General features: G+C 51.6%; 6 protein-coding genes across 6 annotated transcripts; 5 read left to right on the top strand and 1 right to left on the bottom strand.

The window, feature by feature from the left end:
• Positions 1–1,086: 1,086 nt before the first annotated feature.
• On the bottom strand, positions 1,087–2,592 carry CORC01_04676 (branched-chain-amino-acid aminotransferase; the record flags this gene model as incomplete). Its single annotated transcript, XM_022616323.1, has 3 exons — positions 1,087–1,377; positions 1,565–2,337; positions 2,463–2,592. 3 exons carry the CDS (start codon positions 2,590–2,592, stop codon positions 1,087–1,089), a joined length of 1,194 nt encoding a protein of 397 aa, XP_022477174.1.
• A 1,121-nt stretch (positions 2,593–3,713) lies between these two features.
• On the top strand, positions 3,714–5,108 carry CORC01_04675 (3-isopropylmalate dehydrogenase; the record flags this gene model as incomplete). The annotated part of the gene is made up of 5 exons (XM_022616322.1): positions 3,714–3,767; positions 3,842–3,931; positions 3,998–4,093; positions 4,169–4,802; positions 4,879–5,108. The coding sequence occupies 5 exons, from the start codon at positions 3,714–3,716 to the stop codon at positions 5,106–5,108; spliced, it is 1,104 nt and encodes a 367-aa protein (XP_022477173.1).
• A 955-nt stretch (positions 5,109–6,063) lies between these two features.
• CORC01_04674 (RTA1 domain-containing protein) lies at positions 6,064–7,451 on the top strand (the record flags this gene model as incomplete). Its single annotated transcript, XM_022616321.1, has 3 exons — positions 6,064–6,285; positions 6,403–6,957; positions 7,038–7,451. 3 exons carry the CDS (start codon positions 6,064–6,066, stop codon positions 7,449–7,451), a joined length of 1,191 nt encoding a protein of 396 aa, XP_022477172.1.
• Positions 7,452–8,301: 850 nt separating this feature from the next.
• CORC01_04673 (uncharacterized protein) lies at positions 8,302–10,148 on the top strand (the record flags this gene model as incomplete). Its single annotated transcript, XM_022616320.1, has 5 exons — positions 8,302–8,639; positions 8,729–9,366; positions 9,434–9,454; positions 9,507–9,965; positions 10,015–10,148. 5 exons carry the CDS (start codon positions 8,302–8,304, stop codon positions 10,146–10,148), a joined length of 1,590 nt encoding a protein of 529 aa, XP_022477171.1.
• A 1,520-nt stretch (positions 10,149–11,668) lies between these two features.
• On the top strand, positions 11,669–13,683 carry CORC01_04672 (peptidoglycan binding domain-containing protein; the record flags this gene model as incomplete). Its single annotated transcript, XM_022616319.1, has 6 exons — positions 11,669–11,687; positions 11,771–11,967; positions 12,027–12,341; positions 12,389–12,499; positions 12,590–12,794; positions 12,851–13,683. 6 exons carry the CDS (start codon positions 11,669–11,671, stop codon positions 13,681–13,683), a joined length of 1,680 nt encoding a protein of 559 aa, XP_022477170.1.
• Positions 13,684–14,615: 932 nt separating this feature from the next.
• On the top strand, positions 14,616–16,127 carry CORC01_04671 (uncharacterized protein; the record flags this gene model as incomplete). Its single annotated transcript, XM_022616318.1, has 1 exon — positions 14,616–16,127. One exon carries the CDS (start codon positions 14,616–14,618, stop codon positions 16,125–16,127), a length of 1,512 nt encoding a protein of 503 aa, XP_022477169.1.
• Positions 16,128–16,675: the final 548 nt, after the last annotated feature.

Below are 16,675 nucleotides of genomic sequence, written 5' to 3'. Positions count from 1 at the left end.
CATTGAAAGACCCATCCCCCTTTGAATCAACTAGAGGCGTAGAGACTGCAGCTTGTGAAAGTGGACGACGAGGATCTCGGTGAAGAAAACCCCAGCGGGCTAATTCTGGGTTCCGTCTCCAAAAGATCCTTACACCATCTTTGGTCAGCAGCAGCAGGGCGGTTTGCTGGGGTTGACACGGGGAAGCTGGGGCCATTCTCTGGCTATGCTGCATAAACACATGCATTTTCGTGGTCGCAGGTGGCTGTGTTACGAAATAGGTGGGTGAATGACTAGAGCGGTCAAGTGAATAGGCCGGCGTTCATCGTAGTTTACCACATCGCCTATCCTCCCAGACCTACCAACCATAGAAAAGCGATATGTCTGTGTGCAAGCCAAGGGATATGTAAACCTATACCCATGAGGGGATGATGAGCCACGCTGTGTCCGTTACAGTTGAGAGCGAGGCAACGGCTCGGCCCGGCTGCGCCTGCTGTCTATTTTCTACTTGTCAACTTGGCAACTTGGCATGCTGGCTGGGGGAATAGTCAAGTATGATACCTACGGTGGGATGACTGGCTCAATGAATAGGTAAAAGTCCCGTCCAAGACAATGTTCCCGCCAGTTTCGGCGATAACAACAACGTACTAAGGAAAAATAGACATAGAAATGCTCCAACTCCACGGATCGAGCAGTCAAGTCACAACCCCCGCACAACGAGCCCGCGGGCTGCCGGCGGCCGACGGCCGAAGGTCACATATCTTACTCGTGAGTTTGTCTCCCGAAAACACTATGTAGTACCAGAACTAGTCGCCTACACCACACCTGTCAAGGAGACGAAGCACTCCTTGGTGGAGTTCAAGGAGATGCCCACCGGCCCATTTTTGAGAAACAAGAGCCCCAGGAGAGCTCCATATAACCTAGGTACGCGCGCCGATATCTCCTAGATGGGCGTGGAAGAGTAATCTATCTTCAGCAGGGCATAACTCTATCCAACTCTGTCCAACTTGCACGCGGTCACCAGACCAGAGTCACTGGCTCATACCCGCTTCTTGTGATACATACAAACGTAAAATCGGCCATTGCACCAAACCCCGGTCCCGAAATTCACTCCGAAGACTTTGCTGGCCCAGTGTTCGTAATCCGCTCAATGTCATGGCGCAAAGCAACGCCGTCGAGCTCCTCCACCCAGCCCCAAGGCTCCGTATAGAGGCCCCTTTTGATTCCTTGCAGACGGTCTGTCAACCTGGCATAAGCGGAGTGCGGAGACTGCGCATCGACGGTAAACGCGAAACGCTCGCCGGTCGATTCGCGCTCGATGGCGCTTACGGGCACCAGCGACGACGCGGTGCCGACCGTGTAGACTTCAGAAAAGTCACCAAGCTCAGTAAACGGGATCTAATGCAACGGCGCCGGAACATTAGCGGTAATCTCCCTCCAAAAGTCAAAATCTTCCGCCAAGATTTCGTCCCAAGCCCGCATGGAACGCTGGCGAGAGGAGGAATGCAACGCTGAGAGAGGAATGTTTCCGTATTCTCATGGTGGAATGTGGATCAAGAGGGAAAACTGAAAACTTAAAACTTACGGGACGCCTCTCAACCTTCCACCCGAGGTCTTGGGCAATTTGTCCCACGCTGTCAACCGTGATACTGGGGAGGATGTGCTCGTCCTTGGGTATGACCATGGTAGGTGGAGCGCCGGTGTCGGGGGATCCTGACTTGACTCCAATGAAGCCGCTAGCAGAGAACTCGTGGACAAAGGACTGCGTCTCGGCGTCGAGGTGGAGCGTCAAGCCGTAACCCTGCTTTCGAGCCCGTCCCATGACCGGGATGGTGGGCCCGTAATTACCGCCGACTTTGAAAGCACCGGTGCCCTTCGGCGCCGTGCGATCGAATCCCTCCACCACCAGCGCCTTGAGCCCCATTGCGCCGTACAACAGACCGACGGGCGTGACGAGGACGGCAAACGTGTACTCCTCCGCCGTGTACATGTTCATGGTCGGGCTGCTCGCAAAGACGACTGGCCGCACATACATGGAGCACCCGCCCTCGAAAGGAGGCACAAAGTCGCTGTTGAGGTGGACGGCCAACCGCACCGATTTGGCAAACAAGTCAGCCGGGACGGCCGGAATGTCGACGGCAGCGGCAGAGCGGGCGAACCGGGCCGCATGGCTCGCTAGGCGGAAAAGCTGAAGGCTCCCTGACTCGCCGCGAAAGACGCGTAACCCCTCGAATGCTTGCTGCCCGTAATTGAGCGCGGGGGAAAGGCCATGAACCTTGAGGTAAGGCTCACGCACCCAACGCGGTTGGCTCCAGGTGCCGGATTGGACTGTAAAGGTACACTCGACATGGCCGTTTACTAAGCGCTCAATTGTTATTAATCCCTCGAATCAAACTTGGACCTCATTCAGCTACCGGGTGTTATTGGTTGCTTCACGGTGGTTCAGATCGAACGAGAGTGACCGCATTTGTAATTTGACTGACCTTGGAACGGCGTAAACCCGATCTTGTGCCATTCTACGTCTGCTTTCGGCGGGCGGACTCCGAATTGGTTTCCGGTCTCGCTCTCGCCAGCTTGAAGTGCCGGCGAGGAGTATGCAGGAACAGAACCCATGGTAGTAGATATTTCGTAAGAGAAATGGGGATTTTCGTGCCGGTTCCCGGTAGACAGTGTGACCGTGTACGAATTTTCGGAAAAGAATTGCAGTCTGATGTTCCAAATGCAAGTTGATCAAAGGCGACAGGAACCAGCATTTGAATCTTGTTCAAACACGGCTCTATAAACTGACAATCTCAAGTTCCGATAACGAGTTGCCGAGTCTGGCAATCCGGACTCTTGACTTCATCGACGACCTTAGCTGATTGTCAGCGCCTGACCGCAACCTTTAGCTAGAGTGCTTCCCGCTTGACCATACAGCTGGGGGTAACCTGTATTGTATCACGCGTTGTCCGGCGCCGATATCCGTAATACTAGTGATATTCGAGCTAAAAGAATTCCATCCCGTCAAGCAGGATCCATCTCAAGTCGCGCATGGCTGCACCGTCCGCAGAGTCCCTGGTCGGACGAGCATTCGTAATTTCAACCACCCACCCACGGCGCCTCGTGTATCTGGCGCCAAGCGGGAAGGGGAATGGACCGCCGTGTGGGCCTGGGGATTTAAGCTCTGTCGGGGTTTGCAAATTATGACACGGAGCCGACTTTGTAATCATCATTGGCCTCCCGCCGCGTTCCGATTGACCAGATCGAAGACGCAAATTGGTGGCGCCAAGTTCTAAAAGGCTATTGAACCCTGTCTACTTTGTTGAAAAGTCGTGGGAAGATTTGACTAGCCGGGACCAGGGGCTCATGCAAGGTCAGCGCAATCATCATACTCGCAGAGTGGATGAGCCCCTGATCTTCGGATAGATTCGCATTCCCGTCACATCCCAAGAATGAATGCATAGTCTTCTTTCCCAGTCATTAGTATTGCTTGCTTCTCATGCAGTGTCCGACAGGAAAGCAGCGTCAACATCGTGAACCACAAAGTGATCAATTGCCTGGCCGAGCTCGGCTCGAGGGAAACAGTTGCAACATCAAACATGAGAATGGACAAACCCAGTTGAAAGCCATGTGTATACTTGAAGAAAGAAAACGCGATTTGAGCCACATCCAAGACGATTGAGCAACATTGTGCATCTATCTGCCCTTCCATCTAACTTCCTCATCGAATTACTGCGCAATTTCAATCCGTAAAAATGTCTACTACGTTTAAAATTGTTGTTTTTGGCGGAGATTACGCCGGGCCAGAGGTATGTTGGACTTCCCCAGTTCACGCACACGCCCGTTTGTGGTGGATAAATCCCGTCATTAATCACAAAAGCAGGTCATGTCTGAGGGGCTCAAGGTGCTTCACCAAGTCGCCCTCCGCCACCCCGAAATCAAGTTCAACCTGACGCATCATCCCATAGGCGGAGTACGTCGACATCAAAACTTCTGCCTAAACGCACACTACCAGCTCAACTAACCCCTTTCGACGCAGACATCCTTCGATCTCCACGGAAAGCCGATACTTGCCGAAGCTCTCCAAGATGCAAAGGAGGCCGATGCAATCCTGCTAGGCGCAGTCGGTGGCCCTGTAAGTCATTCATGGATTCATGCCGGTAGCCGTCCTCACATCAGGAAATCCAAATACTAATCATGAGCTTCAAAGAAATGGGCTGGACAGGTCCCTTCCGTTGAAGCCGCGAGTCTGGGGACCCTGCGCCGCGAACTGGATGCGTTCGGCAACCTGCGTCCGATCAACTTTCCTGCCCCGTCCCTAGTCGACACGTCGCCAATGAAGGCCGACATTTGCAGAGGCACTGACATCCTCATCGTCCGAGAGCTGACTGGTGGCATATACTTTGGGCACCGAGAGCGTGGAGACCGCATCGCCAAGGATACGGACCAGTACACGTATGAAGAGGTAGCGAGAGCAGCGCGCCTGGCGGGCAATCTGGCAAGACTGTCAAGCCCGCCAAAGCCCGTCATCAGTCTCGACAAGGCGAATGTCCTGGCGGCGTGCGGTAGCTTCTGGCGTCGCGTCGTCACCGAAGTTCTCAGCGAGGAGTTTCCCGATGTTCGTTTTGAGCACCAGCTCGTGGACAGCGCTGCCATGACTCTGGCCTGCAACCCGACGAAGCTCAACGGCATTGTTCTGACGAGCAATCTGTTTGGTGACATCATTAGTGATCAAGGGAGCGCCATAGCCGGTAGCATTGGCCTCCTCCCTAGCGCTAGCTTGCGAGGCATCCCGCCGCAGGCTGGCAGCAGCATGATCAAGGGTCTATATGAACCCGTCCATGGTACGTTGTTTTCATTCGATTTTGATGGATTCCCTTCCAGTTTCACTCATGGATCGATGCTGATTGTCCGATCTAGGCTCTGCGCCGGATATCGCCGGTAAAGGGTTGGTAAATCCTGTTGGAATGATCCTCTCTGTTGCCATGATGTTCCGCTATTCTCTCAACATGCCCGAGGCTTCTGATCTAATTTGCAAGGCTGTAAGCGATGCCATTGAGTCTGGCGTGCGGACTTCGGACTTGGGAGGTACTGCGACTACCAGCCAATTTGGCGATGCTGTGGTTAAGATCATTTCACAACTCCCTTGAGAAAGTGGCACAACAGAAGAAAAAGCAGAATCGGTTACTTGAACTTTTGAAGGCCAGGGGGCATTGCTAGCGCCAAGCAAGGCATGGATGTGCGTTTAGAACCAAGGATGTATAGACTAGAGGCAGTGATGGAAGCTTAGCATAGAGATTTGCTCCCGCGCAGGCAGATCGCAACAGTCTAAATATGCATGCCATCTGAAATAGCGATCATGGAACATCATGTTGAGAAGAGAATTTCTGCACAAGCCAGAAGGTTTTTGGCTACATTAGATTCAGGGAAGCCCTCACATGTGAATTGGACTGTCATCGGGTGACATTGACTTCTGTACTGATAGATCAACCTTTTCAAGAGAATAGACGGAAATTCAGACGAACCAAAGTCCGAAATTTCGTCAGAACCAACTTGAATCCATTGGTTGCCTATTTTCTTCCGTAAAGTAGAAGCACTGTCACCGCAAAAAGCTCGAAAATTTGTAACGTCGTCAGATTTCAGACCCCCTTACCCCTGTTGCACACGTTTCTCGTGTTGGTTGGATAGTGGTCTGTCACAACTAGACCCGCTTAGACGTGACCCTCGGAGGGTCAATGGACGGTCGATCATGCTGAGTCGCCGGCAGCGCTGGATAAAGGACGCGTCATTTGCGAGACATAGAGGCCGACCAACTTGCTTTCATTTTAGGCACCAGCCTTGGCACCCTGAACTCTCGGAATGTAGTTGACGCCGCTGTGAGATGATACGTTTAGTGCCCAGAATCTTTAAGTCGGGTATCGAAGCCAAGTTGAAAGTTGAAGGATTGAAAAGGTTGTCGACATTGAGCAGAAAGAAACACTGCCTTTGGTTTCCCTACCTTAGTTCCATCGGAACTTAATTCGAATGTTTTCGTTTGTTCGTTGCGACCATTGGAATTTCTCCCTGATTTAAGAAATTGTCTTGAATCCTTACATTACAAGCGCCATGCTTCCAACGCCAACGCTGGTGATCCGAGACGATGGCGACGACGACCCTCCAAGCACGTATTGCACAAGTGCTGTGCCAGGACCAAACGGAGCGGTTCCTTGGGATGCTTGCAATTCCAACTACAACTTCTATCCTAAGTTGGCGCCTGCCATTGCAACAGCTTCAATCTTTGGGGTTCTAACATTGATCCATCTCATCGAGGCGATTTGGTACCGAAAGGTAAGATGATGGACCCGAACTTTCTGTTGTTTCTCTTTCCATGGAAGAAAGATCCAGCCAAGGGAACATGCAAACGCAGTCAGTGTCGTGTACATGCTGATTCTCGATGTCTTGTAGCCATTCACATGGACGGTTCTGATGGCGGCAAGTTGGGAAATGGGCGCCTTCATCCTCCTCGCATACGGCTCGCAAGATCAACAAGCTCAAGGCTACGCTACAGGCCATCAGGTCCTCTTTCTATTGGCTCCAATTTGGCTTAACGCCTTTGTCTACATGACCTTTTCACGAATGGTCTACTTCTTTCGACCAGGCGGAGAACCTCGAGTCTGCCAGATTCCAGCAAGATGGCTTGGTCGTATTTTTGTCGTTGCCGATATCGCCACCTTCATCGTACAGGCCACAGGAGGTATCATGGCTGGTCCGACAGTAGAGCCTAATACGAGAGCGAAGGGTGTCAAGATCTACATCATCGGCATGGGTGTTCAAGAGGGCTTCATTGTGGTGTTTTTGATGTTGATGGCTCGCTTCCATTATCGCGCCATACAAATGAACCGGGATGATGTTGATGGACTTGAAGGTTCATCCGAACGTGAAGACGAAGAGGGCTTTATGCCGCGGCGGACCTGGAAGCCTCTTCAGTTTGCACTTTATGCAGTGTTGCTTGCAATCACGGTCAGTTTGCGTTTTCTATTTACTATCTTCTTTCCGTTCTTTGTCAAGGCTGTTTTACTAAAAGGTATTTCCCTGCGTAGACACGCATCATCTTTCGCCTGGTCGAATTCACCGGCGGCATGACTCCCGAAGAGAACCCTGTACCTTACACAGAGGCATATTCATATGCCCTTGACGCTTTCCCAATGATGCTGGCTTTGCTTGTTTTAGCCATCATACACCCGGGTCGAGTTCTTCAGGGCACGAACAGCGAATTCCCGAGAAAGGGTTGCCGACAGAAGCGCAAGGAGAAGAAGGAGGAAAAGGCGGTGAAGAAGGCAGCGAAGGAAGAGCGCAAGGCAGCCAAGGAGGAAAAGAAGAGGATCAAGAACGATCGGAAGAAGATGAAGGCATTTGGCGAGGAACCTGACTCGGAACGGGATAGCTATGGAATGGGGCTGATTGACGGGCAGAACCACGAGCCCATGCGGTATGCAGACTACGATAGACCCTAGGTACGCCAGATGAATGATGAATCCAAGACGTTATGACGGGACATCTTTTTTCACCCTTAGCAGATGATCAAAAGCAATGTCTATGCAAGACGAACTGCATATGCGCCACTCTCACAGCATGGATCTCTCAACTTTTGACCGACTGTCTGTCTATACTTTACCGTCCACAAATGGGAACGAGTCTAAAGGCACGCTCTACGAATGACCTTGACTAATTAATTCGATGCGCTTCATTAAGAGAAACAGACCTAATCCCTTACCAATAATGATTGGCCCCAAAAACCTCGGTCTCAAGAACACATCCACAGTCTGCTTATTCAGGAGAACCTTTACGTGCTTCTTGCTGAAAATACCGCCACCACATTTAGAAAGGATTCGTCTCCCTTCATTCTCTCTTGCGGCTTGGATATTCCCTTGCAACACAACGTGCACTATCCATGTCGACGGCAGATTCTAGACTTGCGTACACGTCGTAGCTGACAGTGCATACAGACCCCTATCCTAGCACATTTGGCAGACCCGAGGAGGGGGCACCCCCAGTGGATCTGTCAAGGCTTTTGAGTTTTTCCTGTGCATGCATGTCATCCCGAATCTCGGGAATGACACGAGAGGTAAACGACGTGTTGATGAGAGGAACTGATCGTGGCCTGAAGTTTTGGATTCTCGCGCCATAGTTTTCGGAGACCTCCAGATCGATACTGATGCACAGTCAGCGGATGAGGGTACTGCTTTGATCGGAATAGGTCAACATGTATCTAAATAAACGGCACTATCATGTCACCAAGTTAGTACGAACATGAAGGCATTGGAAAGAGGATAGAAACACAGTGTGACATCCAAGACCGCAGACATGACTTTTCTGATTCTCGGCTCGGCGCTGCCATTTGTGGCCATCCTTTTGCTTCTTGGACTTTTCTTGTTCCAGACGTTGTACCGCTCTTTTACCGGAGGTCTCTCGAAAGTGCCCTCTGCTCATTGGACGTGCTCGTTCAGTTCCGTTTGGATTCTTTGGCAACGTTACCATGGAAAGGAACTGAAAGCTGTCCTCGCAGCTCACGAAAGACTCGGCAAGATTGTCAGAGTCGCGCCACAAGAAATCAGCATCAGCGACTACGAGACTGGCGTTCGTCAGGTTTATAACGCTGGTTTTGAGAAGCCAGGCTACTTTGACTTCTTCCAATATTACGGGTACGTCACATATGTGATCAACAATCAAAGATATCTCCCAGAATTCTCCTTGCCGAAGTCGTAACCAATCACTTACTTGCCTATGTCAGACAACGGAATTCTTTTGCCAGCCGGAGCCGAGCCGATCATGCCGCATGTCGCAGACGAGTATCGTCGTCTTACTCTAAGACGACGCTGTTTGCATCAGAGACGTTGAGCAAGGTGACTCACAATATTATGTACCAACGCCTCATCCCAGTACTCCAGAACCACTCTGCACACGGACAACCCATCGAGCTTTTGAGACTCTGCTACGCTTCTGGGCTTGACATGCTCAACTGTTACATTTTGGGTCTGTCCAGTGGACCTGACTTTACGCGTAACCCCGAGTTGACAGAGATGTGGCTGGAACACTACGAGAACAGATATAGTCCTCAGGGTTTCTGGCTGCAGGAGCTCCCTGGACTGTATCATGGGCTTCGCCGCATCGGATTAGACCTGATGCCTCGTAAGCACTACGAATCGACCAAGTGGATCGAGAATTGGATGCTTGAACATTGCGATAAGTCTGAGGCAGTCTACCGACGTATGCAGAACGGAGAGCAACCCGCCCCCGAGGACGTTCCAGTCGTCTATCAACAACTGCGAAAAGCAATGTCCAACTTGAAGGATGGCAAATTTCTCGACATGCAAGCTTCGGAAGAGATGTCCAGAATCTCTATCGCAAGTGAGATTTTTGACCACATGTGTAAGTTTCCCTTGCTCTTGTTAACTTTCAGTAAGAGAATATTACTGACTGTAGAAAACGCACGCAGCCGGCGCTCGTGAGGTCTTTGGTGAGTTTCAAGCGCTTCATGAAGTATTCCCTCTTCTGACTTTAGATGCTAGGACTTGTTCTCGCTTATGCGGTCTACTACCTTGCCCAGAATCCGGCTCATCAAGAAATGCTAAAGCAAGCGGTCGCGGGACTTGGAATGCACGTCAACCAGGTCGGAAAAAATAACGAAAACAGTCTACCTTCGCCTCAGACTATTGAGTCAATCGCATACCTGCAGGCCGTCATCAAGGAATCCCTGCGCATGAGACCCAACAGCACCCCGTTACCACGCGTCACCCCCCACGACAAATCCGTGAGCATTTCGGGAGTTGACGGCATTCCGGCGGGCACTCGCGTCAACTGCTTCCAGTGGTTTCTGCACCGCAACCCAGAGATGTGGACCCAGCCGAATGCCTGGGTTCCTGAACGCTGGTTGGACCAGAACGGCGAAGAGAGGACTGACATGCCTCCTCTCTGGGCTTTTGTGACCGGTCCGAGAGCCTGTATCGGAACTCAACTGACATACTACCGTAAGCAATTCTATATCTCAAGCTTCAACAAACTGACACGTCATTTCAGTCTTTGGGTACATACTGGCTGGCCTATTCTCCAACTTCCACGTTCAGATTGCCCGCCCTGAGACCTACGGCCGCCACACCCCTGGGTCTCTGGAAGATGAACTTTTTGTGACGATGACACCCATTGCTGCATAAGCGAGATGCTCATAATCGTCTTTTGCGATCGATTTACATTGAATACTTCTTGGCTGGCCAGCATTTGGGTTGGTGCGATTTGGTTATGAGAGTAGCTGAAGATTGCTTGTTTCATAAGACTTCGATGATTGAAAAGATCGAGTATACTATTAAAAAATGATGAAGGCATCACGAAAGTGGCCCGCAAAAGGCCATTCTGAATTGACCTTTTTGCGTGCTAAATAACCGAGAATCTTTCACTAAACTACTTATCTAAGTAAGAAGGCAACTGTGATGTCGATGGTTCGTAATACAGATATTTCAGACTTTTCGTACTATCTATCATACTTCAAATGCCATCCGGAATCGTGGAAAAGGTATTTCATGTTTCGTCAGCCCATGCCGTGATCCAGCTTCGATATGAGTGAAGGTGATTACATTGAATCCAGTTTTGAACAAGCTTCCTCGGATCCAAAAATTATCGCTGATTGCAGCGAAAGAACCAATGATCATGACTCCGACTTCAATCTTTAAGCTATAGAAACAATTAAAAGTTAGGGCCGGGAATTACAGAGTAGCCTTATTGGCAATCTCATGTGTAGACCAGGCCCAAGGAAACTTTTCCGTGAATCAAATGGAGCAGCGTAATATAGGCGGTATCGTTCAGAGACATTGCGACGCCTCAATGATCGTACATTGATCCCATTCATGTGTAACCTGATAATGAATTGGATTGATAAGAAAGCTGAATGGCTTGTGATACTCATCCAGTCGCAAGCACCGTCCGGGCTACAGAAAGGATGGCCTCCCGTGTCAGATTGACCCCTGTCCCCCGGTCGATGCATGTCAGAAGTGGCTGCATCAATAGGGCTAACTCTACATTCTACTAGCCTAGGTATTCCATAGACCAAGTGACGAATTCCAAGCAAACAAATTTTGAGCGAATCATTGACGACACACCATCCGCGCGCCGACCAATTGCCTTTGGAACGTGTAAGACCAACATTGAAAATCGTTCCATTCATGTAGGCTATTGGAGTTGAGTTTCGTAGATCACAGAATGAGAGACAATGCCCGTGGCATCTCCGACGCGGTCACCACCGATCTTGGAATTTCTCGATCAAGATCAACAACGCTTGGTGATAGGACAGTTCTTGAGAAATACTAGAATCTCAATTCGATAAATTTCTCAAGCAACTTTATAATTTTATGTTCACATCTTTCACAGCCGGTGCTAACATCTATTCTTCCCTTTGCGGCCTAACGTATATATTGCTCGAAGAAAATTCAATGAGATTGCAGGGATAGCACATGCTGACATTCGGCTACCCCAAGAGCTCAGCTGCGGCTGTATGCAGTGAGACAGCCACCGACTTACACTAAGACCCGATATGACAGCAAAGCTGAACCCCCTTGCCTGCGATGCTGAGGCTGGGACCCGTGCATCACCCCCGCGTTATAACCCCCTGATTTCTCGTTCACTTCGAGACGACTGGCAAGACTCAAGGTCATCAATCCATAGCCCTGCGACATCCAGCAGTATGGCTTCCACGACTCGCGGTGCTCCCAAACGCTTGATTGTTTGCTGTGATGGAACCTGGATGGACTCGTTGGGTAGCAAGGGGTAAATTCTGTCACTCTAGCAACGTGGTCTCGTCGTCCGCTGACCTGCACGTTAAGCGCTGAACCGCAATCCAACGTGACGAGAATCTCACGAGTGCTTCGGAGAACTTGTCAAGATGGCACCCATCAAATCATCATGTACCATCCTGGTGTCGGTAGCTCAGACAGCGCAGTCGATAAGTTCACCGGTGGATTGTTTGGGGTTGGACTCGACCAGGTGCAGTGGAACGCACCCAAAGCTCGCGTCTTTTCCAGAGGAGCTAATTGGAAATCCAGGCTATCCGTGAAGTCTACAACTTTATCTGCACTAATTACGTCGATGGAGATGAGATCATACTCATAGGCTTCTCTCGCGGCGCTTTCACAGCGCGCTCTGTTGCCGATATGATTGCGACCGTCGGCTTGCTAACTCCCACGGGCTTGGACCACTTCTACGCCATCTTCGAAGATTATGAGAATATGGGGGACTCTGATCGTGATTTGAGTCTTTTTCTGGATCCGCAAGTACTTCCCTACAACGGCGAGAAAGGAGCAGCCAAGGCCAAATGGGAGATGGACCGGAAATCGCAGTACGAGAAATGGCTTGCTAACGTGTGTCCTACCTACCTTTTGTGGGCTTTGACACTAATGGCATGTAGAATAACCTCACACGACACACATACGAAGACGCGAAGGGTGTGCACGAGATTACCATCAAGGCAGTTGGTGTTTGGGATACTGTCGGTGCCTTGGGCATCCCTCCAGCTCCGGTCATTGGGCTGCGTGGAACATCAGATCAATAAGTGTACCCTCTCCGCATTCATCTCAAGACATGACTGACATATATTTCTACGTGGAAGTTCAGCAATACGCAGGTATCAGACCGCGTGGAAAACGCGTTCCATGCTCTGTCTCTGGACGAACCACGATTCGCTTTCCGTCCTGCACTTTGGGAAAAGCTCGAAGGCAACAAAACCAACCTCAAGCAGGTCTGGTTTCCAGGTAGCCATGCTGGCGTAGGCGGAGGATGGCATGAGCAACAGATTGCCACCATCACCCTAGCTTGTACGCAGCCACTGTCATCTTGACTATCATGTGGCAGAAGCTGACCAAAAACTAAGGGATGTGTGATCAGCTGTCGACTGTGGGTGTCGAGTTCAACCCAGACCGTATGTTCGACATTTTCATGCAAGGACTTCGGTTCTCGGCTGCCCACCCGTTCTCCTACGTCCCTGATACCTGGTCATCATGGTTTCGGCCGAAGCAACAACTGCCGTGGGCGAAACCCAGGATATGTCCGGTAAAGGCATCAAGCATCCATCGGGATAAGGCTGAATGTGATGGAAAGGATCGTCATCCTGCCGGTAGTGCAGAAGAGCTCTGGAAAACCGCTCGTCCGTGGGGGCTAGGCCAAATCCGATATCCGACAAGCCGCCTCCAGACTTGGTCAGGAACCACAATCCGGCACCCCGGGACCTTTATGCGTACGGACCCGCAAACGAACCAAGACACGGACCAGCCTTTGTCCAACACCAACGAAAGGATTCATAGTAGCGTGCGGGTCCGGCTGGCTTGCCAAGGCCTCTCTATGGACGATGATGGGGTATGGGACTGCAAACCTCTAACTAGAGCCGATGATGGGAGCGAGCTCTGGAAGCTGGAACGCGGCTCCGGGCTTAACGCCTCTGGGGCAGATAGCTGCAAAGACGGCAGGACCAGGGAGTTGGATCTTGGAGCAGATGGAGGTGACTTGAAGCCTTATCCGGTCGAGAAGGAAGACGGCCAATGGAAATGGGTCTTAGCCAACGAACGGCACAACGCCTTCCCGCAGGCTAGAGTACTGCCCGAGGAGCCTTTGACGGGGTTCTGGGAACGGAAGTTGCTGGCTTTGACTGCGGGAAATCCCGACGTGTGGAGATGGGCGGAGGAGAATCCCCTCGTTGGCTTGATCTAGGTCCTTTCTGTCTCAGCCCGTGGCTTTTGGGCGGCAGCCACAGTATCGTGGTGAGTGTGACGAATACGGTTGAATGTCTTACACTTGAATTTGCCGCTCGAAATACCAGCAAATCAGAGAGCCTCCCCTTGCGAGTGATCGCCGTGTGAGTGATCGCCATGCCGGTGTTGTGTAACCTTTTACCCGTTGGAATCCAACACCAAGTTGAGCTCACCCCAAGGTTGTTGATCAGGTTTTAATATGAAGTTATTATCAACTTGGGTATCGCTGACCAGATTTTAGACAGCATTTTTGATAACGCCACCATCGCGATATGTTGGCAGTTGTATCGATCTCCGATGAGATTTGCCACCATTTTGAGCGTGGCTGCATGCGGCCAAGGCAGCGCAATTCCGTCATCTCTTGCGGCTATGAGGAGGCTATCGCGGCTAGCTGACGGCAACTACCGAAGGACTGGTAAAAGGGAGCTTACGCCGTGTCTCTGATCTGGCCGAGACATCAGCGGATTTAGGCTTGTCCTACTTGACCAGTAACGGCCTTGCGCAACCTGGCGAGGCCATTTCCCGCCTCAGCCATTTCTTCGGATGTTCTGTGATCCATTCAGCCGGTAAGACGTCTCTCCGAGAGCTCAAAGGTTTCTTGTCTCTCAGTCCAAGCCTGGCAACAGAGGAGACAAGTCCTCAATCTTGGGGTTTATTGACAACGGCAAACTCGATTCGAACTATTGACTGCATTCGTCCAACAACCAAGATCATAATGAGTGAATTAGGAAGATCGCGGGATTCAGTGCGAATGAGAAGCATGATAGTCGAGTATAAAGTGACTGACTATTTCCCTCCTCGATCAATTCTTCTTCACTCGCCACAGCAATTCGAATATCTTCACATCTTCTTCAGCAAAGGTTCTTGAATCAATAATTCAAACATCTCAAGATGGCTTCCATTCGCATTCTCACTACCTTTGCCCTGGCTCTTGGTGTGGCAGCCAACCCTGCGCCTGCTCCTCAGCCCGAAGCTGAAGCTGGCATTGCCGATTCGATTGGTCCTATCTCCATTAAATTGGAATCTTTGTCATTCTCCTTGACTCTTCCCAATGTGGAGCTCCCGTCCCCGCCTCCGGTCAACGCTCCCCGAGGCGTTCCCGACATTGATCTTCCGGCTCTTCCTACAACCCTCACCTCTCTTCCGAGTCTCAAGATTCCCCGGGATCTCACGGCTCCGACGCTCTCAGCTCCGACGCTTCCACCTCTGCCCACCCTTTCTGTCAAAGTAACCATCCCGCCTACCACTATCCCTGTGGCTGTAAATGTTCCGGACCTGAACATCCCTCGGGACCTCCCAGTTGCGCTTCCGCTTCTGTCGTCGATTCTTTCCGTCTCAGTCAAGATTGAGGCCACTGGTATCCCCGCTATCCCGACTCTCAACATCCCACGAGAGATCCCAGAGCTTCCCTCCATCAGCATTGAGATCCCGGCTCTGCCCACAACTTCCGTCTCCCTCCCGGCTCGCAAGCACCCCCGGGACATCTCGCTGTCGTTCCCCAACACTCCCCTTCCGACTCTGCCGGTGGTTAAAGTCGCTCCTCATAGCATTACTCTTCCCGGCGTCGGAACCCCCGAGGGCTCCGGTGCTGCCGTTGCTGGCGACATTCTCTCAATCACTGGTCTCCCGGCTGACATCACCCTGCCTACCGTTGTGCCCACCACTCTGCCCAAGCTCAACCTCGAGCGCGACCTTACAACCACCATTGATATCTCGGCCCTTAGCAGCCTGCTCGCCGCTCTGCCCACTGCCATCCCGAAGTTGAACTTGGAACGCGACCTGCCTGCGGTTGATGCCACTCTCCTCAGCTCTCTGCTCGCCGCTCTTCCCACCACCGTCTCCAAGCTGAACCTCGAGCGCGACTTGCCTACCGCCGGTGCTTCAGTTCTCAGCAGCCTCATCGCCGCTCTGCCTACAACTATTCCCAAGCTGAACCTCGAGCGCGCCTTGCCTACTATTGACGGTTCGGCTCTTAGCTCTCTGCTCGCCATTCTGCCCACCCCTCTCGCGAAGTTGAACGTCGAACGAGACATCTCTATCCCGCTTCCCACCGTCCCACCCGTCACCTTCTCCCTTGCTGTCCCCGTTGTTATCCCTGCCCCCGCCGTCCCTGTGGTTGCCCGCGACGTCGTCCCGACCTCCGTCGATCTTCCTGCGCTCCCGACTCTGCCAGCCATCCCCTCCGTCAGCGTCAAGGGCGAGCCTATCACCGCCAAGGTTCTGCCCCTTCGCGCCCTCTCGGTCCTTCCTATCAATCCTACCACCTTAATCTCATTGCTCCCCGTCCCGACCGGAATCCTCTCCTGCTCTACCGTCAAATGCATCCCCGACTACTTCTGCGAGGAAAAGAACGGTGCACCGATCTGTGTGCCGGGCTCTCCTCCTAAGGCCCCTGTGGCCTAGGTCCCTGCTGTCGATCCCGGCCCGCAGTGGACGGGAGCCAATTCAGCAAGTCGGCGCTCGCGACCGCCCGAGCCCTCGGCGACAGGCTACTAATATCTCAATAACAACATGGGAATGCAAGGAGGCTTGCATAGTTCTCCCCACAGATTGGAACATGGAGGACCGTAGTAATGGGGACGTATAATGGGGAAGGGGGAAACGTTAAACTGAAATGCCCCTGGAGCATGAATAATTAATTAATCAATAGCTAATCTAATCCATCTATTTTCTTCACTGCCAAGACGCGATCATCGTCTTCGTCCGAACATGCCGGGTTGCTTACTCTTGTTCCCTCAGCCTTTGGGGTGTGGCCTCCCCTCTTCTCGAGCCTTATAGTACGCTTTGCCCGTGAGTTAGTTGGTCGACGCGCGTGCCGTTGTTTAACGTTGGCCCATCCCTTTGATATAACTGGAGACAAGGAATTGACGCCAGCAATCAATCACTTTCAAACAACAAACTATAATTGTTCCCTGAATCGCGCCAAACCTACTGCCCGCCGCCCACAATGG

This window comes from Colletotrichum orchidophilum (genome assembly GCF_001831195.1).
Source record: "Colletotrichum orchidophilum strain IMI 309357 chromosome Unknown Scaffold_31.1, whole genome shotgun sequence".
NCBI lineage: Eukaryota > Fungi > Ascomycota > Sordariomycetes > Glomerellales > Glomerellaceae > Colletotrichum > Colletotrichum orchidophilum.
Note: the sequence above shows the minus strand (reverse complement) of the source record. Positions and strands in the feature narration are given on the sequence as shown.